Genomic DNA, 21,922 nt, shown 5'->3' on the forward strand with positions numbered 1-21,922 from the left:
GCAGGAGTTGACATGTTGCAGTGCGCAGAGGGGCTGCTTTTCAGGAAACTCAAGTCTGATGGCCCCAACTCAGAGATGATGAACATCTTCAAAATCTGCACCAAGGCCTCAGCTGGCTGACATGAGCTCAGCATTTCCGGAGAGCCGACAGCTTCCATGCTAACAGAGCACCGAATCTCGGCTTCAAGAGTTGGAAGAGACCCCAAGGAGCCAAAGGTCTGGAGACCACCAAGACCTAAGCTTGGGGAAGAGAAGGTTAAGGGGTGACACGATGGTGGCCGTATTTCAATATTTGAAGGTCTGTCATACTGAAGATGGAGCAATGCTTGTTTCCTGCTGCTCTGGACACTAAGACATGGAGCAAGGGATGCAAACGAAAAGAGATTCCGCCTAAACATTAGGAAGAACTTCCCGACGGTAAGAGTTGTTCAACAGTAGAAGACGCTGCCTCAGGGAGTGGTTGGATCCCTTTCTTTGGAGGTTTTTAAACAGAGCTTGGATGGCCATTTGTCACTTATGTCTTCCTGCGTGGCAGAATGAGGTTGGATTGGATGGCCCTTGAGGTCTCTTCCAGCTCTATTGAGGAATGTCCCACATCCTGAGTTTTCCGAGTCAAACCCTGGTCCAGCGCTCAAACCACTATGCCACGTTGGTTCACGCACTTGTAAATGGCCTTACATGTGTCACAAAATTGATTCTTTCACCGTGTCTCCATTCCCCAAGGGTCTGCCATGATATTGCAACACATGTACGTCTGTTGTACAATGGTAGCCAGTGGAGCGACTCATGAACAAAAGCCCGATGTACAATGGGCGGCATGCGCAATTGTTCCACCTCTCAATGCATGTCCGGACGCCAGGTAAGGACCACTGGAGCATGACAGGGGTGTCCGACGTGCATCGTACGCTTGACGCATCCCTGCTTTAAGAGCTGTACACTTGGCCCTCCATATCCACCGATTCTGCATTCACAGATTCAACCATCCATAGGTTGAATATTTGTAACTTCCAAAAAGCCAACCTTGATGTTGCCATTTTAGATAAGAGACAACATTTCACTATTTAAAGATATAGCTGTGTTCGTCTGTAGAATCAATATGTAGAGAGACCTTGTAGCACCTTTGAGACTAACTGAAAGAAAGAAGTTGGCAGCATGGGCTTTTGTAGACCTAAATCTTACTTCCTCAGATAATATTTAGTATACTGTAATATGGTAGTATGTTTAGATATTGCCATTTTAGTCTGTAGAATCAGTCTGTAGAGAGATCTTGTAGCACCATTGGGACTCACTGGAAGAAAGAAATTGGCAGCATGTGCTTTCATAGACCTAAATCTACTTCCTCATGCATTTAGTGGAGTGTAAACCAGGGACGGAGATATATATGCCATTGGTATGTGAGAATGTCAATTCAAATTACAAATTCTTTGCATATGGAAATGAAGAAGCAAGTCCAGTTCCATGACGAAGCAAGTCCAGTCCATACAAGTACACAAAGGATTTTGAATTTGAATTGATATCCGCACACACCAATGACATATATTGCTTTGGTTTCCACTCCATTAAATGCATCTGAGGAAGTAGATTTCGGCGTAGGAAAGCTCATGCTGCCAACTTCTTTCTTTCAGTGAGTCTCAAATGTGCTACAAGATCTCTCTACATACCATTTTACTATGCCGCTGTATTTAATGGGACTTAAGCATCCTGGAACAAAACCCCGGAGGATACCAAGGACTGCTTTTATGGAAGTGAGAATTTCAGCAAGTGCAGCTTGTTAGGAAAACTTTTATGCAAGCTAAAATTGCTTCTTTTGCATAACAATTAAATGCACAGGAGCCCAGTCCTTTCTCCTTTTTGCTTGTGGCCACCCTGCCTTCAAGAATTTGGATGAAGGGCGAGATAAAAATTAAATCCCAGCACCAAAGAGCTTTCAAGTCTGAAAATTAGCCCGTCTAGACCCCAAGGGCTTTGTGGCTTATGCTGAGGAGAAGATAGAGAAGATTTCTCAAAGTGACAACTAACTGATCCTATGTGTATGTATTTATCTTCCTCTTCTTTTTAAAATGAGAAAGAACCTCATCAAAGCTTCCTCCAGAATTAAAATACTTGCAAAAGCTCATTAAATCGTCGCTGCTGATCAGGTTGCTTGGGCAGTTTTTGGAAAAGACTGGGAGCGGGCGACGAAAGTATCTTACATGAACCTGGAGATGGGAATTGTGTGTGTGTTTTCAATGTGGAGTCACAGGAATTTATCATGCGAAGGCGATCGGGAGTTTATCCCGTGAATATCCCGGAAGGATCGCGCAATTACGCGAAAGGATTTCACACGGCGTCGCACAAAACCCGCCATTAAAGTGGTCACAAAGAAGCATTAACGCACATCTTTTTACTTCCGGGATTTGAGCCACAACGCATTTCTGATATCACTTTATTTGCATAATTGCTTGTGATAATCATTTGCGCAGTTACCATTTCCGCTTCATTCGCGGGATGCTTTAAATGCGCTTTAATCTCTCTTTAATGCCGAAGTCAACCCCAGTATGATAAACTCCTATGAAATATTGAGACCTAATAAGAGGGATTTGGGACCTTTCTGAAAAGAAAGCGGTGGTTGTTCCCAGCCTGTTGTGCCTGGAAGCAATGCCAAACGGACCGACAAAGCAGCCGAAGGAAATTGCTGTAGATGCAATCTAGAGACGCAGCATCTCAAGTCAACCGGACACTCAGATCAAATGTCTGCCTTGCGTTTGCGCAGGAGTCTGCAGCGGAGCCACTTGTCTCCTCTTCCTTTTCCAAATCCCCGTAAAACAAGCATTTTGATTTCGAGTTACGATAGCCAAGAGCTGTGTGTGGGTGCTCCTAATCCCTTTTTAAAAGCCGTGCCGGCTCACACAACATCCTGTGCCAACACGATTCATCGATGAACGATGCATCCGAAATGTTTCCTGCCGCTTTACCGGAAACTTGCCTCCAATTAGCGTTCCCAGATGGCTTTTAAACTCTTGACGTTGCGAAAGAGAGGGCTAATGATTCCTAGGCTGTATCCGCACTGCAGAAATGATCCTGGTTTGACACCACTTTAACTGCCATGGCTCAATGGTATGCAATTCTGGTTCTGGGAATTGTCGTGGCACCAACAACAAACCAATTCTGCTTGGTGTTATATATTCTACTCTTTAGATTTTAATACACACACACACACACACACACACACACACATATACATACATACATACTACATACACGTACATACAGTATATATATATATTTCCTTGTAATGGTTTGCCCTTAGAATGTATGCCCTCTGGCGGGTCTTTATTCTTGTTTTCAGTATTTGATTAATTGATTACTATGTACAGCATGTAAATAATAATAATAATAATAATAATAATAATAATAATAATAATAATAATAATACCAGGGTTTTCGGCCAGTCTGGATAACCACGATCTTAATTTCTGCCATACAGGTACAGCTTGGCTCTCCCTTATCCAAAATGGAACCAGAAATGTTTTGGATGTCAGAGCTTTTTGAATTTTGGAAGGTTTGCATCTACATCATGAGATATCTTGGAGATGGGACCCAAGTTTCAACCCGAAATTCGTTTATGTTACATACGCACATCGCCTGAAGGTAATGTTATGTATAACGTATACAATGAACAACTAACATTGTTTGTAGCTTGCGAATTCAAAGTTCTGCGACACACATGCCATTTGCATAATTGTCGCTTACTATTTGATGTTCTTTTGGTGACTGTTTATCGAACCATTTCCTGAATTGCTATGTACTGTATATGCATTATCCTACTTGAGAGTATGTATTTTCCCTGGAAGATTAACCATCCATTATGAAGCCAAGCCCTCCCTCCAGTCCATCTGCCTTGGTCCAGGCCTTGGAGGTAGAGAGGAACTGCTGGACCTCTTACCCTTTCCCTCCACCACTCCCTTCTCCTTCTGTGTCATGTCTTTTTAGATTGTAAGCCCGAGGGCAGGGAACCGTCTAACTAAAAAGATTGCATGTACAGCGCTGTGTAAATTTACAGCGCTTCATAAATAAAGGTTAATAATAATAATGATAATGGTCGGGTGGAACTTGGCGACCCCAAAAAAGCAAGCAGGCTTGTAGAAGCGACAGCAAAGATTACCTTTATTATGGTTACTATTGTTTAAGTGATTTTTTCTGAATCAAGTGGCACAAAGCGCGCTAGATCCCAAGAAGGGTTATTGATTTCCAGATGATGATCAAGTCTGTATTCAGCCATGCTGAGCTTCTAAGCCCCTAGTTAAACCAGTGTCAAAAAATGGCTTGAAAGTCCTGCAAGTGGAAATGTCACCGGAGTTGCCGGTCAGGCTTATGTGCAGCCACAGGTTGGGTTTTTTGTTCCACATGCAAAATCTGAGTGCGACCTCTTGTGCCACAATGTTGTCATTGCCACATAAAGAACAAATAAGGAAATGTTATATGTGCGTTGTGTACTGTATATAAGATATATTGCTTTGCTTTGCTTCCTGCTACTTTGACAATGGTGCTTAAGTGCATTTTTATGGCAGTGCGTTTTGATGGAGCTTACATCAAGTTGTCACAGGGGTTCATTGAACCCCCCCCAAAAGCTTGGGAACCATGGATTCAATGAAATTCAAGCGTCTAGCTTTCTAGTACATATATTTCTGGTGGAGACGAAAACATCCAAGCAAGATTATACTGTGCAACACAGACCAATTTGCTATATTCAAAGCAAATTGAGTGATATAGCTTTTCTTAGGCTGCGCTACTTGTAGCATCCAGTTTGGGGGATATGCATGTTGAAATAATCTCCGCTCTTCCAAAATGACCCTCAAATTCCCTGTATCTATATAGCATCTCAAGCAGAAAGCTAATAGTTCTTGCTGACCATGCTAGGTTTCTTTCTAAAGAGGGGAAAATTTGGGGGGAATCTGTGATTTTATCTTAAGATAGCACAACTTTCCCTTCTTGCAACCTGAAGGAATATATTCTGGGGTAGACTGTATCGCTACATAAATTGGTCTTTGATCACCATGGGGAGCGTGAAACCACATGCAAAGCCACGGGAATCTTCTAAACTGATTCAACGAGAGTCCCACATCAATTTTTCACGCCTGGATTTAGAAAAGGAGAAAAAGACCCTATTTTTTGTGCCCTGGTCCATGGTGCTCTGCCACAGTGGCCTTTGCTTAGACCCAAATGTCGGAGGTGCAGTCTCCACCCGGGTAGCGGATTTCGTGGGCGAGGGAGGGACCCTCCGGCTCCTTCCCGAAGTCCACGAGGAACTTTTCGTTCACCTTCAAGCCCCCTTTGTTGGTATCCACATCGATCTGTAGCATGACAGAGCCTTCCCTGAATGAAGAAGGGGGAAAAAAAGGAATCAGAAAATGTGGTCGGTGCGGGAAAGCTGTGCGCCATTGGCAGGAAAGAGAAAGTCAGACCCTCAAATCAATGATGGGAAAATGGTGGCCCTTTTGCTGAGCCCCTTTTTCTTTCTGCGGGCAGACTGTATGTATATACATAAGTATGTCAGTTAAAACTAGAAGATAAAGAAGTTGTCGTACTTGACCATGTCTGGGTAGAACTGCTTATCCCAGCCACTGTAGAGGGAGGTTGTAACATACAGCCTCTTGCCATCCAAGCTCAGCTGGATCATTTGGGGAGATCCTTGAACCCTCTTCCCCTGAAGAATAAGAGAAACCAGAGGTGAGTAAACCGTAAACATCTTCAAAAGCAAAGGGACGGATCCGGTAGCTAGTGAAGCTGTTCCAACAAGGGAGTTGTATGTAACCCAACAGTTTCCAAAGGCAGCCCCATGTAGAGTGTGTAGTAGTCCAAATAGGATGTAAGTAAAGCATGCATACCATAGCCAGATCTGACGTCTCAAGGAATGGATGCAGCTGGCATAGTAGTTTTAAATGTGCAAATGAACTCCTAGCCACTGCTGAAACCTGGGCATCACTTAGTAATCTCTTAAGTCCTCTAGCACAACTCTATGGTCAATTTCTAGCAGAGCTGCGCTGGAAGACCTAGAGAGTCCAAAGTCAAACCTGCAAATGTGGAGGGCTAACTGTAGTAAGCGACGGGATTTCAGCCAGTGGGTGGGAAGAGGAGGAATGACGCCAATGTAATACAACAATAAATAAGGAAGAAAGTGGCTGCCATGGTTTACCTTGATGACAAATGGATCTGGCTGGTGGTTCATTTCTTGGTCTTCGATCACAGTGACAGGCCCACCCTTGACAATGCTGCCACCGAGAAACACCTTCAAGGAAACAGAACCAAAGTTAGGATGTCATTGACTTCAGGACAAAGCCATGGAAAGCTAAACCTCAGATTTATTCATCTTTGGCTCAATGAAAGCTGGTGGCTGTGGTTGTCAATGGGGCAATGAATCCATCTGGCGTTTAGTGGGAGCCTCAAGGATACTATCCTGGTTGTTGAACCTATTTCAGGGCTAAAGAGTATTTCAATATCATGGTTGATTTCTTTAAAAGTTTAAAGGATATTAACTCCAAAATAGGTTCTGCACCATGGAGAGCACCACTAAAATTCAGATTATAATGCAGAGCAGATCCACTCTCGCCAGTGACAACTGAAGCAACCAAGTGGAGTCACCGTTCTTTGCACTCTTGGAATGCTTCTTTCTCCGTATTTTCATGCGATGGGTTGATATCCACCTTTAAGATCCTGTTCTAAAGGACAACCCAACATTCCCTTTAAAAACCAATCTGACTTTGGTAACTCAGCCCAAGTGTGTTGTTTTTACCTGTCCCACCAGTTTGGGCTTCTGAGTGTTCGTAATGTCATATTGGCGGATGTCCCCATGGAGCCAGTTACTAAAATACAGGAACCGATCATCCAGGGAGAGCAGGATATCCGTGATGAGACCTGAAGGGAAAGATGAGGGAATAAAAACCATTGCAGGAAAGAAGATTTTGGCTAAACTTTAGGAAGAGCTATTCCAGCAATGGAATAGGTGATGCCAGAAGGTGACAGATACGGCTTGAAAATAGCCCTTTGAGACTAACCTGGCATGTCTGGGAGAGTCCATCCCTTCACCTTCTTACTAGGGACCTGGATCACTTTCTCGGCCGCCCAGGTTCCATTCTGCAAAGAGAAGGATCCATAAAGGAAACGGTTACTTATGTCCAGAAAGTGGATGCAAAGCAGAGCAGAAAGCGAGTCCAGATGCCAAAATGATTGCTACAGAAGGTGGAAACTACAAGTGGTGGTTAGTACAGAAGGTCCGGTTAGTACGTTAGTAAAGATGGAGGAAACTACAAGTTGGCATCAGTGGGGCAAGTCGGGATCTGCACAGGTGGTGCCATGGGATTAGTAGAAGTCCTTGCAAGAGATGATGGTGGAAGTGAGATTTTTCAACCCCAGACTTCCTCATTTTGAATCACCTCTTGGCCATATTCCACCGTATAAGAGTTCTGCAAACAAGATACAACGTGTCCATTAAGCGTGGACAATAGGAATCTTATTGGTAGGATTATAGTGCTCAGCAGATGCAAAGGTGACCCAAGAGCTGAGCAAACAACACTTGCAACAAGAGAGAAACAAGCCACAGGTGGCAAGCAAGCCATTTTGTCGCTGTGCCGCCCCATAAAATGAAAGGGTTAGCCGTTCACTTATGCAACTCCATAGAGTGCTAATAATGCAACAAGGAGTGGCTGGCGGGTTTGGCCCTGGGTCCAGATGGCTGTAGAGATCATGGAGCCCTTCTCCTTGGCCTGATGACCGTTCACCTACCTCTCCAGCTCTATTTACATATAATTCCTGTGGAGTAAGAGCTGAAGCACTGCTGAGGTTTTAGGATATATTTTCAAAGGGGAATCTGGTGCCATTGGCTCATTGTCCCAGCATGCTCTGGAGCAACCTGAGATCTTTGGCACACAGCACCAGCCATAGCCTGCAAAGTATATGAATACGCACAGAAAAGATTATCAGATGCAGGAAATCGGGGAAGACAAAGGCATACTCCCAGCAGAGTCTTTCGGATGGACTTCCCTGTGAATGGTTTGTTGCTGGAGCATTCCTGGATCTTCATGGGTTACGTCTTGGATAAGCGCGATGTGTCTGAAAATCTTAAGCACAATTGTGCGACTTTGCTGGGAGTATGCCTTTCTACATACGGGAGTGAAAGTTGGGCCATGAAGAAAGCTGGAATTGTTGGACTCCAGAGGGTAAGTCATGGCCCAACACATATGAAATGTGGCGCTGGAGGAGAGCTCTACGGATCCCATGGGCACATGCCACGGTTAGGCATACTTCAAGCAAGGCAAGATAAAGATTCAGTTGAGCCAATATATTGAGTGCACGACCGAATGCAAGAGTGGGAACACCCATTACGAGGCCGTCCAAGGTGTGAAATCCAGAACCGAGCGACCCAACACTCACCCAACATTCACCATAACTATTGGCCAATCTGAAAAAAATCCAGTCTGGACAAACATGGATTTAGGCTACTTGGCGCTCGGCTCAATATTAAGGAAGGTGAAAGGGATGGCGAAAATAGTCAAACTGACATAGAGGAAACAAGGCAAACAGTGCAAGGACCCAGCAGTGGGAGGCAAAAAAACTTGCACAGGCAGCAAGTAAAAGGGAACCATGGTCTGCGATGTCTCTACACTAATGCACAGAGCATGGGAAATAAGCAAGATGAACTCGAACTCCTAGTACAACAAAGCAAATATGACATAATAGGCATCACTGAAACCTGGTGGGATGAGTCTCATGATTGGAATGTGGAAATAGAGGGGTATAACCTTATTAAGAGAAATAGGCCAAACAGGAAAGGAGGAGGAATAGCACTATATGTCAGAGATATTTACACCAGTGAAGAGATCCTGGACATCAATCATGGAAGCCAGGTGGAGAGCATCTGGATAAGAATCAAAGGGGACGGAAACAACAAGGGTGTTACGGTGGGAGTCTACTACAGACCCCCAAGTCAGACTGAGGAATTGGATGATATCTTTCTAGAACAGATGACCACACAGTCAGAAAAGAGAGATGTAGTAGTGATGGGCGACTTCAACTATCCTGATATTTGCTGGAAGTCAAACTCAGCAAAATCCTCAAGGCCTAGCAAATTCCTCACTTGCCTGGAAGACAATTTCATGGTCCAAAAGGTGGAAGAGGCAACAAGGGGGTCAGCTATTTTAGATCTGATCCTAACCAACAAGGATGACTTGGTTAATGAGGTGCAAGTGGTGGGATCATTAGGTGGAAGTGACCATGTTCTCCTGGAGTTTGTTATACAATGGAGAGGAGAAGCCAGGCAGAGTCAGACACGCATCCTAGACTTTAGGAGAGCGGATTTCAGTAAACTTAGAGAAGTATTGAGGGCAATTCCATGGTCAGAAATACTACAAGATAAAGGAGTTCAGGACGGATGGGACTTTCTCAAAAGGGAGATACTGAAGGCACAATTTCAAACAGTTCCAGTGAGAAAGAAAAACGGGAGGTGTCTCAAGAAACCAGGATGGATGACTAAGGAACTTTCAACGGAGCTAAGTTTGAAACGGAACATGTATAAGAAATGGAAAAAGGGGGAAATCACGAAAAAGGAATTCAAAGAAATAGCAGGCATGTGTAGGGGTAAAGTCAGAAAAGCTAAAGTGCAGAATGAACTCAGGCTTGCTAGAGAGGTTAAGAACAATAAAAAGGGCTTTTTTGGATATGTCCGCAGCAAAAGGAAGAAGAAGGAAATGGTAGGGCCACTGCGTGGAGAAGATGGCAAAATGCTAACAGAAGACAGAGAAAAGGCAGAATTACTCAACACCTTCTTTGCCTCAGTCTTCTCAGAAAAGGCAAAGGGTGCTCAACCTGAGGATAATGGAGCAGAGGACAGAATAGGGGAATTTCAGCACAGAATAAGTAAAGAGATAGTAGAGGAACACCTTGTTAATCTAAATGAATTTAAGTCTCCGGGACCAGATGAACTCCATCCAAGGGTATTAAAAGAACTGGCAAAAGTAATATCGGAGCCATTGGCAATCATATTTGAAAACTCCTGGAGAACAGGAGAAGTCCCAGCAGACTGGCGAAGGGCAAACGTCCCCATCTTCAAAAAGGGGAAAAAAGAGGATCCCAACAATTATCGTCCAGTTAGTCTGACATCAGTTCTAGGAAAGATTCTGGAGCAGATCATTAAACAGAGAGTCTGTGAACATCTAGAAGGCAATGCCATAATCACAAAAAGTCAACATGGGTTTCAGAGAAACAAGTCATGCCAGACAAATCTAATCTCTTTCTTTGATAAAATTACCAGCTTGGTAGATGAAGGGAATGCTGGGGATATAGTATATCTTGATTTCAGTAAGGCCTTTGACAAGGTTTCCCATGACATTCTTGCAAACAAGCTTGTAAAATGTGGGCTAGACAAAGGAACTGTTAAATGGATCTGTAATTGGTTGACCGGCCGAACCCAAAGGGTGCTCAACAATGGCTCCTTTTCATCCTGGAGAGAAGTGACCAGTGGGGTCCCACAGGGCTCTGTCCTGGGCCCAGTGCTATTCAACATCTTTATCAATGACCTGGATGACAGAATTGGGAGCATACTTATCAAATTTGCAGATGACACCAAATTAGGGGGAATAGCTAATACCCCAGAGGACAGGATCAAGATTCAAAATGACCTGAATAGACTAGAAAGCTGGGCCAAAGCTAACAAAATGAAATTCAACACAGAGAAATGTAAGGTATTGCACTTAGGGCGGAAAAATAAAATGCACAGATATAGGATGGGGGACACCTGGCTGAATGAAACTACGTGTGAAAGGGATCTAGGAGTCCAAGTAGACCACAAGTTGAACATGAGTGAACAGTGTGATGCGGCAGCTAAAAAGGCCAATGCTATTTTAGGCTGCATCAATAGAAGTATAGTGTCTAGATCAAGAGAAGTAATAGTGCCACTGTATTCAGCTTTGGTCAGGCCCCACCTAGAATATTGTGTCCAGTTCTGGGCGCCACAATTCAAAAAGGACATTGAGAAACTGGAGCGTGTCCAAAGGAGGGCGACAAAAATGGTGAAGGGTCTGGAGACCATGCCCTATGAGGAACGACTTAGGGAGCTGGGTATGTTTAGCCTGGAGAAGAGAAGGTTAAGGGGTGATATGATAACCCTGTTTAAATATTTGAAAGGATGTCATATTGAGGAGGGAGCAAGCTTGTTTTCTGCTGCTCCAGAGAACAGGACCCGGAACAATGGATGCAAGCTACAGGAAAAGAGATTCCACCTGAACATTAGGAGGAACTTCCTGACAGTAAGGGCTGTTTGGCAGGTGATAGAGTCTCCTTCCTTGGAGGTCTTTAAACAGAGGCTGGATGGCCATCTGTCAGGGATGCTTTGATTTGGATTTCCTGCATGGCAGGGGGTTGGACTGGATGGCCCTAGTGGTCTCTTCCAACTCTACGATTCTATGATTCTATGATTCTTCTAGGGGTCTTTCTCTCCAAATATTTGTCACCTTGTTGCTAAAACTCCTGCCGTTACCTCGGTCTTGTAGAATCGGTGGACTGCGCTGCTGAGGGCACAGCCGACAAACCCCTCTGTGGCATCGGGGTTGTGAAGGAACCGGATTTCCAAAGGGATGGAGTTTTTGCCCACGTCAATTGTCTGGATGAGCTCATGCGTGGTCCAGTCCCAGACGTTGATGCTTCCGCCATAGCAGCCTTCAATGATGCAAAAATAATTATGAATAAAGAACAGGAAAGTAGTCTCTCCCCCTCTTTCTCCCTCTCCTTATTCATTTATTCATTGTTGGCCTGAGGTTTTAAGCTTTTGCAAGGCTAGATATGTGGGGACTGAAGGAAAATTTAATGGGAGAGTCAGAAACACTTATTTTGGGGGGCTCCCACTTTGCTCCCCAGCAGCCACATCTCCTTCTTCCTTGCATGAGAAGACCCTTCTGAAGCCACCCTTTTCATGGATAGAAAGGCCTCTGCTTGTCAATGGGACGAGATCAGAGATGGACCAACCTAGTTCTCTCCAACTTCTCCTTCTGTTGGATGGAGCCCTGGATGTTGGCCCCTAAACCCCAGCCGGATGGGGCCACCACCGAGGAGGACCTTCTCTCACCTTTTTCCAAGTCGGCCGGATTAAACCCATTGGCAAGGCATTTTGGCACTCCCCATTCTGTGCTCATCAAGACGTTGTGTCTCGGCTGGTACCAGAAATCGTAGCCAAACAGAGGCGTCTTGGATCCCTTTTCCCAGTTCCCCTTCACTTCAAAGCTCTCTCCATCCAGCAGGACAAAACCGCCTGAGAGTGGGAGAGAAAAGGCTGTTGTTGATAAGATTCATTTTTTGGCAAATCCCCAAATATCTTTTGATACTGCCCAGCACTCCTGCCCACTCCTCCTTCGGGCCTTTGGGAGAAAGAGACATATAAAGTCCAGGAAACAAAATTTAAGCTGCATTAGCAACACAGAAAGATACTTCTTTTGAGATCCAAGTTGCCTCTGCCTGCCTACATGAATATCCCTCCATACCATTTTATCCGGGAACAGCAACAACATCTTGACAAAACGGAGGCCTGCGACTCTACTGTCTTCATATTTTTCTTTCTACAGTTTGATTTTTAACACCTTCGTCTGACGAAGAAAGCTTGCAACATGTATTTTGTGGCTTTGCATTGGCCTGTGTTTTGGATGTTTCTGTACTTTGCTGTAAGGTCAGCACAGCTGTTTCTGGACATGTTTTCTGTACATATTGATAGTTTCGGATATGAAGTTTGCGAAAGCATTTTGAACTGCCTTTCTTTTTGGTGATGCATTGGTTCCCTGTTATTCCTGCCTCTGGGACCAAAATTTCAGGAGGTAATGCCCAGGAAAACATCTACTTTGTGGACTAAAGTATGTCTGTACTTTGTTGTTGTGGTGTGTCTTTGAGTCATTTCCGACCTCTAAGGCAAACCTCATTGGGGTTTCCTTGGCAAGTTTCTTCAGAAATTTTGCAAAGCAGATGCTGAATCCCACAATTCATACCTTTGCCGTTGCCGGAAGGGTCTCCTATGGTGCTGATCATGATTTCCCCGCTCCCCAGGCAATGGCTGGTGTGAGGATTGGCCAAGTTGCACTTCCAGTATATGTCGATGGGCTCGACAACCTACGCAGAAATGTTTGCACAGAGAAAGTGAGGCTCTCAGATGAAACCGCCATGCTGTATTTCTACAACGTAGATGCACCCTGCGGTATCTGGAAAGGGGCTAGAATTGGGGGAGTCCGTACCTTATGGAGCCTGGGAGCCCGCTGGTCTGTGCCCGTATCAACCACGTAAATCCGGGAGGAGATCAAACTAGGAAGGATCAGCCTGTTCCGCTTCTTGGTTGTATCTCCAAAGCAACTGCTGCAGGCGTTCCACCCGGTGTGGTGCAACTCATCATTGACATTGGGCATGGGCAGGCGATGGATAACCTAGGAAATGGCAAAGAACAAAGATGAAGATACAAGGCTCAGTCCTATGAGCTGGAGAACCACCTTCCACAAATGGCAAGAGGGAGAATCCCAAGCACAGGCACAATGCAGTTAACAAAATGGTAAAAGATGTAGCCATGGAAGTCTGTAGAATCAGTATGTCCAGAGATCTTGTAGCACCTTTGAGACTAACTGAAAGAAAGAAGTTGGCAGCGGGAGAGTTCGTAGACCTAAGTTTACTTCCTCAGATGCATTGGAAATGCATCATTTGGAAATGCATCTAAAGAAGCAGACTTGGGTCTACAAAAGCTCATGTTTGCCAACTCCTTTCTTTCACTTAGTCTCAAAGGTGGTGCAAGATCTCTCTCGGTTAACAAAGCCTCTGATTCGAATTCATAGGACCAGGCCTTGTGAATCCTCTTTGTATAAAGCACACCGGGCCCCCCATTTTCCCTCCTTGTTTCTCTGCCTAGCTAGGAGTTTCTTAGCAGAATCAGCATTGGGAGGATGGTAAAGGAGGGATGGAGAGGCACGTACTTTTCTGTGTCGGACTAATATTTGTGGCATTTATTTTTGCCAACCGAGGCCATTCAAATCCCTTTAGATAAGTTTGGACAAGGTATCTGGTCGAACTGGACTGATGCTTCCCCTAAAGCTTAAAAGCAAACAATTGAGCAACTTGAACCACTCAGATATGAAAAGAGACTTGTTGGGAGTGGGAATGGGCCTTGCCCACATTTGTACTGTTCACCTTTTTGTTTTTGAATGGAAAGCATGCAGTCACACAACATAACTAACAGCTTGCAAGAGCTGGTTTGTGATGTCTTAATCTTTAAAAAAATATGTGAATCACAATAGTAATGTGTTTGGTTTTGTTTTTTTTAACAGAGTCTGCCATGTAGAATTATCCTTCTCATTCGAATGTTAAAAAACAACATGGATCAGACCTCCAAGTCATCCCCAGCCCAGCTCAGGTCTTGCAAACTCAGGGCCATGGCCTCCTTTGCTTGAGTCGATCGAATGCACCGTTTGGAAGCCTGTCCTCTGATCCTTAAGATTTCCTTAATCTGGTGTGATCACCAGAAAAATCACATATATGGAGAAAGACCAGAAGCAATAGTTGGAAGAGGCTGGACTTAGGAGACACACAATGCGCACACACATGCATGTACACTTTTAAAGGCAGATCTTGCCCTGGGATTCCTCCTCTTCCCTCGGAGGACCAGAGAAAAACAACCCAGGCCCTGAGATCGGGTAAGTAAGGCTGTCCCCATTCAGAGTCCTACCACTTCATTTGGCTGCAAGGATAACCCAAATGTCTCGTCGCACGTTGTTGTTGTGTGCCTTCTCGAGTCATTTCTGACTTATGGCAACCTTAAGGCAAACCTATCCTGTGGTTTTCTTGGCAAGGTTTGTTCAGAGGAGGTTTGCCATTGCCTTCCCCTGAGGCTGAGACAGTGTGACTTGCCCAGGGTCACCAGTTGTCATAGTCGAGCCGGGAATCGAATCCTACCTCCAGAGTTGCAGTCCAACACTAAAACTATTACACTATTACACTCTTTCTTATTTCACGACAAAGGTTATTTCCCTCTTCTTTTTGAGAAAACAGCTTGCTTCTAGCCAAACTGCCATTGCCAAAGTCCATTTAGGAACGAGGAAGAGGTGATTCTGACCAGAAGGAAAAGTCTGAACGAAACGTACTTGGCAATAGGTTGAGGATTTGGGATCCACATCAACGGTCGCCAAATAATCCGGCTTCTGTTTCCCAGTATTCCTGTAGATACAGGGCAGGTAGACAATCTCCTCCCGGGGACCTTTCAGGAAAGAAAAGAAACATCTGTAGTATATTCAAGCACAGAAACATGCTCTTAAAGACACATTTTGTTCTTGACCATCCCACCCTTGTGCATTACTTCAGGGAGTGTGTGCATATGCGCCTTCAAGTCTTTTGTTCGCTTATGGCGACCCCATGAATTTCATGGGGTTTTCTTAGGCGAAGGATCCTCAGGGATGGTTTTGCTAGTTCTTCTATAGCCTATAGCGCCTGGTATTCCTTGGCAGTCTCCCAACCAAGTATTGACCAGAGCTGACCCTGCTTAGCATCCTGGTGCCTTCAGATAGAGAGGCAATAAAAACATTGCTCCCGTTTAGGTCAAAGAAGGCCGGGCTTACCTTTCATGGCATCCAAGGGACTTTTGTAACCAGGTCCGCATGCTCCGCATTTTGCTACAAACAGAAATAGGACATTTTTAGGCTTGATAAAACATGGTCTCAAATCCCAAAATGAAACCCAGAAAGTTTAGAGAGATCTCAGCTTTGGTCAGTTGTCCAGAGAGCATACAAAATCTTGGGGGAATTGCTTTTGTTTTGCGGTTTCGGTGGCTATGTTGGGAGTCTGGGAGATCTAGTCCACACCAATAAGGAACTTTGCTGAGCTCTGGGAAGCAGCCAAAGAAGGTGGTGGGAGTCTGTCATCTGCAATGAGCCATAAAGAAATGCAAGGTGCTACATATATATATATATACACACACACACACACACACACACACACAGATTGAGCCAGGGACTGCCAGATCCACTACCCTCCCATATTTAAGACCATTTGAGATTCAGCAAAGCATCCTTAAAAGCACCAGATCCTGTCTGTTCTGAGAGACTTATAGGGTTAGTATTTGGATGGGAAACCGACAACGGATACCAAGTGCTGCAGGATATATTTCAGAGGAAGAAACTTGCAAAAACGCCGTTGAGGATTTCTTTTGCTTAAGAAAACCCTTTGAAATCCATGGGGTCACCATAAATGCACAGGCAACTTGAACATACGCACATAGCCACACATCCACAGACAAGATCCAGCGGATGTGAGTGAATGTTTTTAAGATGATGTTTTGGAACGGTCATACTTGGCTTTTAGGAGCTCCTTTGGCCTCAAGATGGAGTTTCAGGACCAGACATTTTTCAGTTTTATAGACCAGTAATTCAGGCTGAACCTTCCCTCTCCTAAGTTTTATGTTTATGGCGCTGTAAAGGCTACTGAGACAGCTGCTGTCTCTGTCACGCAAGGGATCCAAAGGAAGTCTAAGGGCTTCATAAGATGTTCTGGGTCATGGGTTGCAAAAGGCCTTTGCAGAGGACACCCAGATCCTCCAGGAACCTTCAGTGCTTTGCAATGCGCTCTGCAACATGCTGCCAAGTGGCACATCCTCTATTCAGGAGGAGCGCCAGCTGGGCTTTACTGTGCCGAATCCTGGAAAGTACCCTCAAATCTCTTCCATGTAAATAGAGAGAAGCTTCCTTTACAGAAACTGGCGTCAACCTGCTTCAGATCTTGATCCAAAGTGTAAATGTTGGCAGATCCTACTTTTGGAAACGCAACCTCTACAATAATATTACGCACCGAAACAACTAGGGAAAAGCCACTGGTGGCTGCTAGCTTTGACATCATTGGGGTGGTGACCCCATTCTAGATTTTAATCCAGATTTTAATGTGTAGAGAGATGCGGCAGCACCTTTGAGAGTAACAGAAAGAAAGAAATTGGCAGCAGGAGCTCTCAAACTAGATTATTTCTGCAGTGTGTTTTGGACCATTGAGGACAGGAGTTGATGACGCCTTGACCTTCCCAGTAGGCCCAGGCCAAAGGAAACTGCTGCACAACTCTCCGAAATTGTGTGTTCTTCCTCGCAAATAACTTTTGCCACCTTGACCACCCTTGGATGTTGCGTGGCCAAACGTGTCCGGTTTGCATCCCTGGCACGTTGCAGGGTAGGAACCCAAAACCCAGGAAATTCAAGGCAAGGTCTGGCTGGGTCTGCGATGGACGAACTATCCTTTCTGCAAAACAGCTGTCCCTGGCTTTAAAAGCTCATATTTTATCCCCATGTTTTTGCGATCCCTTGAAACGCCGCATCATGCTGTCGTGTCACGCGGCTGGTTTATCGCTGTGAGGCAAGAAGATGGTTTTCATTGCTTGTCAGTTGCAAAAACCAAACAGAGAACTTGTGACTTTTGGGATTGTTTTTTGAGGGTGTATCCACATTACACAATTGCGTTAGTTTCATAACACAAACTGCTTTAACTGCATTTGCAGTTTGGTGAGGTCCTTACAATTCTTTGCTAGAGAGCTTTCACCAAACGGTTCAAAAGAGTGCAATAGAGAATTGTGTGTGTCTCTCTCCAGACTACAGATCCCAAGGCTCTATAGGACAGAGCTATTGCAGTTTAAAATAGGATCAAAACATTACAATTAGGGTTGTCAGATATCCCTGAGTCTCTGTTTTTTGTGTGTGTGGACTATCTCTGGTGCCACAGCAAGCTACATAGCACTGAGCCATGGCAGTTAAAGTGGCGTCAAACCAGATTATTTCTGCAGTGCGGATGCAAACATAATTGGGATTTGGTTTTCCTGACTCCGCACCACGGCCTGTTTAATAAGTAACACATTAAACAAAAAGTGGAGAAGAGTGGGGGGAAATGGCTTTATAGCGGCAATAAGCTGAAGGGATATAGCTCAGTTATGGCTCAGTTAGGAACTCCCTTTTAGGACCGGAGCTTTCCAAAGGCCTGGCAACATAAAAGGAAACAGGTGCTTCAGATAAGGGCTGCCCAAAGCACCATAAAGCGGAGCTGCCACCGAACATCAATTGCAAATGATGCATGTTGAAAACCACATTTTCCCTTTCTCTTTTTGCAGCCATGTCACCCTGCGGAGAGAGAGAAATGACAGAGGAATAACCGAGACGCTCCCTTTCAAATCAGGATAGTTGGAGGGTATGTAGTTGGTGGGACTTACTGAAAACAGTGAGACTTACCTTTGAAGAAACACACCTAGGCTTACACTGTGACAGTGCTATACCTAGTATGTTTGACACACATTTTTAATACCCCTTCACCTCTTTTCAACAGACTTTTCTGGGTCTGGTGGAGCTGCTGGCTGAGACGGAAAGGGAGGCGACTCACTTTTCTATCCATCCAGCAGATCCGCCAAACCCAGAAAGTGTCACCTAGTGCCATTTGCACCCTCCTTTCCAACGGAACCATCGGTCGATCGAATGTAAGTTCTTCCTTCATTCGTTTGATTTACATAGGAAATAAATGGGAACCGTGTTAGCTCAAAGGTATTCTTATCTTCCTGTTCTTTTGCTCATCTTATACTTTCTGTGTTAGTCTTTCCAATAGGGCTAAAGGACCTGACAGATGCAAAAGAGAGTTCGGTGGGAACGTACACATAGTGTTGCCACCCATGGCAGAGACAGAACCGAAAGATTTCACTATAGATACCACATCTAGAATCACAGAGTTGGAGGAGACCCCAAGGGCCATCCAGTCCAACCCCATTCTGCCATGCAGGAACTCTCCGTCAAAGCATCCCCATTGACAGATGGCCATCCAGCCTCTGTTTAAAGACCTCCAAGGAAGGAGACTCCATCACCTTCTGAGGGAATGTATCCCAATGTCAGACAGCTCTTACTATCAAGAAGTTAGGTGGAGTCTCTTTTCCTGTAGCTTGCATTCATTGCTCTGGGTCCTATTCTCTGGAGCAGCAGAAAACAAGCTTGCTCCCTCCTCAATATGACATCCCTCCAAATGCTTAATCAGGGCCATCGTATCACCTCTTAACCGTCTCTTCTCCTGGCTGAACATACTAAGTCTCTACTCACTGGGCTTCATGGTTTCCGGACCCTTCACCATTTTGGTGGAATCCCTTTTCCTCTCATTTGAATCCATTGCTCCAGGTCTTGTTCTCTGGAGCAGCAGAAAACAAGCTTGCTCCCTCCTCAATATGACACCCCTTTCAATATTTAACCAGGGCTAACCTATCACCTCTCATTCCTCCACCGTCCACAGGATCCAAAGAATGAAACGATCCCTTTTCCGAAGTGGAACCCTTCGGTGTCCCACGGGTTGCACACTGTCCAGCAATGCTACTTTGCAAGCTGAGTAAGGTTTCTCTTACCCATGCCGGATCCAAGTTATGTCTTGTTCCCTCGGCGGGTTGGGAAGACTTTTCTCTTGCCAAACAAAAGGAGACCACACAGCTTTGGAGCACCGCTGTGAAGCAAGGGTCATATATGCCACAGCTGAAGGGGTGGAGAGAAGGCGTGTTGCATGGAGGAAGCTCTCGGAAACTGTGCCACACGCAGCAGCTGCAGAGGGAGGGATCCCAGGACAAAAGGCGATTGGTTTTCTCCTTCTTGAAATAATATTATTATTCTTTCCTCCTTTCCCCGTCTTCTAACTTGGATCCTTTCTTTACAGACCCTATGGATAAGCATGCATCCACTTCAGCTTCGACCGGAAGGGAAATATTCTGTGAGCAAAGGTGAAAAGGTGCAACTTCAATATATGAAACCCTTTTTCAGAGCTTCGGAACAGCCCAGCCTAAGCATGTCTTATCTGAGCCCAGCTTTGGAAATGATAGGCAGTTCAGGGTTGGCTTTCCTCACAAAAGCAGCGACCAAAACACTTAGAAAAGTTATGTTTCTGCACCTACACAGATTCCTCACATCATCCAGGCTGCGTCTCCCATGCAGATTGACACTGCTTTAATGCCATGGCTCCATGCTATGGGATTCTTACATTTGTAGTGCAGTGAGATATTTAGTCTTCTCTGTCAGAGAGCCACAGAGAACGACAAATCCCAGGATTCCATAGTATGGTTCCCTCAGAGAGTGGCAGAGTCTCCTTTGGAGGCTTTTAAACAGAGGCTGGATGGTCATCTGTCGGGGATGCTTTGATTGAGAGTTTCTGCATGCCAGAAGGGGGTTGGACTGGATGACCATTAGGAGCTTCAGCCTTATGCTTCTATGACTCTATGTGACTGTCAAAGTGGTGTCAAACTCCAAGTTGCACCTTCATTTCTGATTTCTCTTCAACACTGATGTATCCCCAGCATCAGTCAGTGGCTAAGGCCCATATATTTATTCACTGGAACTGGTGGAACCATAGAAATGTGGAGTTATATTATGCAATATTGTGCATCATGACTCTCTAGATAAGGTAATAATGCTTGGTAAAGTGGAAGGCAGTACTAAAAGCAGAAGACTACATCCCAGTTGGAGAGACTCCATCAAGGAAGCCATGACTGCCTTGAGTTTGCAAGACCTGAACAGGTCCTCCAGAGCAAGTCTGTGGTCAACATCTGCCCAATGCTGACCACTGAATTGCACTGGAGGACCTACAAATGGATAGAGAAGTGTTCTCTCTAGGAATCTCTAGGTCCTCCAGTGAGACCTCTGGCAGATATTGAGCACAGAGTTGCGCTGGAGACCCTAGAGATTCCTAGAGAGAACATAGGAATCAAATCCGTGAACCATCAAATTTGCAAAAGTCAATGTGGAGGACTGACTGTGTTGTGTTTGTTCCCATAGAGAAACGAGCTGCGGGGTTTGTTTCTAGATCTTGACTGACCCTGGTTTTATTGTTCCCCTTGTTAATTTAAACTAAATAGGTTGTTCCAGCCAAATGAAAAGCTAGCAGACACAGGAAAGGGACATGGATAAACTGGAAGAGGAATTGCGCGGTTTACGGTAAGCAGTGTTTTGCATGGGACATCTGGAAGATCTCCTTGACCATGGAAGGAGGCCAACACCATTGCGGACATGGACAATTTTGTGCGCATTGACCCCCTCTGCTGGGCACAACTTTACAGATTCCCTTCGTGAATCATACTTAACAAAGAATGAGCGTTTACTTCTATTTCGTGTTGTTTATTCTGTGAACGTTGCTTCGCTCCTTGGGCTGCTTCTTCACTGTCGCTAATTCTGAAAGGACAGAATATGCCAAGGACTTTAAAGGGAAGTATATACTCAACTATAATTCAACCTCATGTTCAAGTCGAGGGCAGATTTTGGAACCAGAATTGGGGATTTTGATGCGACCCATGGCTAAGTCCGAGGGTCAAATTTAGGGCCACGTAACAAAGGATGCAAAGGATGATGCAAAGGAAAGCAATGCCAAAGAACATACAAAATCCCAACAGACATGAACTTTTTGCGCTTATACTAAAGGCTTTTGTCAGAGTATGGTTCCTTTTTTCCATAAGTATTAAAGTATACTTACTTATATTGACCTGAGGATAAGTCGACACAGGTTTCTGGGGTCAGTTTTTTGACTAACATTTCTATACACGACTATGTACAGTATATATTTGTTGACATTTTTGCACCAGGCCCTGTATTATGGGATTTCGGGGCAGCGTACAAATCACTTAAAACACAATATAAAGCATTTCCCCCCCTATGTTATAAAAGCCAACCCCCAAAGCGTTTACGGCGATGTGATAATAAACAGTGAAGGGATGTTAGAGACGGCAGAAACAATCCAGTTTGACACCAGTCTAACCAGCGCAGCTCCATGCTTTGGGATGGCAGGGTTTGTTGTTTTGTGAAACGGTTGGCCTTCTCCGTCGGAGAGCTCTGGCGCCACGGCGAACCGCACATCCCCAAAGTCCACAGCGTTGAGCCGTGGCAGTTTAAGCGGTGTCAACACAGCA

General features: G+C 44.9%; 2 protein-coding genes across 7 annotated transcripts in view; one reads left to right on the plus strand and one right to left on the minus strand.

Annotated features, from left to right (window-relative positions):
• The window catches only part of LOC149301812 (uncharacterized), a 59,478-nt gene extending 37,964 nt beyond the window's left edge, over positions 1-21,514 (plus strand). The window contains exons 5-10 of one of the 6 annotated variants that reach the window (XR_016272146.1): positions 3,467-3,630; positions 14,319-14,684; positions 18,122-18,198; positions 19,276-19,368; positions 19,687-19,758; positions 20,879-21,514. The gene's annotated coding sequence lies outside the window, so the exon portion shown is untranslated. Of the gene's footprint in view, positions 1-3,466; positions 3,631-14,318; positions 14,685-18,121; positions 18,199-19,275; positions 19,759-20,878 lie in introns of all 6 variants that reach the window. The other 5 variants (XR_016272149.1, XR_016272144.1, XR_016272147.1 and 2 more) reach the window with 5 other exon arrangements.
• SELENBP1 (selenium binding protein 1) lies at positions 4,120-19,480 on the minus strand. Its single transcript, XM_089483370.1, has 12 exons — positions 19,385-19,480; positions 15,603-15,656; positions 15,132-15,244; positions 13,245-13,430; positions 13,002-13,122; positions 12,095-12,277; positions 11,510-11,688; positions 7,035-7,113; positions 6,773-6,894; positions 6,176-6,268; positions 5,568-5,686; positions 4,120-5,355 (listed from the first exon to the last, which is right to left on the minus strand). Exons 1-12 carry the CDS (start codon positions 19,386-19,388, stop codon positions 5,193-5,195), a joined length of 1,416 nt encoding a protein of 471 aa, XP_089339496.1. The 5' UTR covers positions 19,389-19,480; the 3' UTR covers positions 4,120-5,192.
• Positions 21,515-21,922: the final 408 nt, after the last annotated feature.

Source organism: Sceloporus occidentalis, unplaced genomic scaffold, assembly GCF_023333645.1.
Source record: "Sceloporus occidentalis isolate IW3139 unplaced genomic scaffold, rSceOcc1.0.p SCAF_20, whole genome shotgun sequence".
Classification (NCBI taxonomy): Eukaryota; Metazoa; Chordata; class Lepidosauria; order Squamata; family Phrynosomatidae; genus Sceloporus; species Sceloporus occidentalis.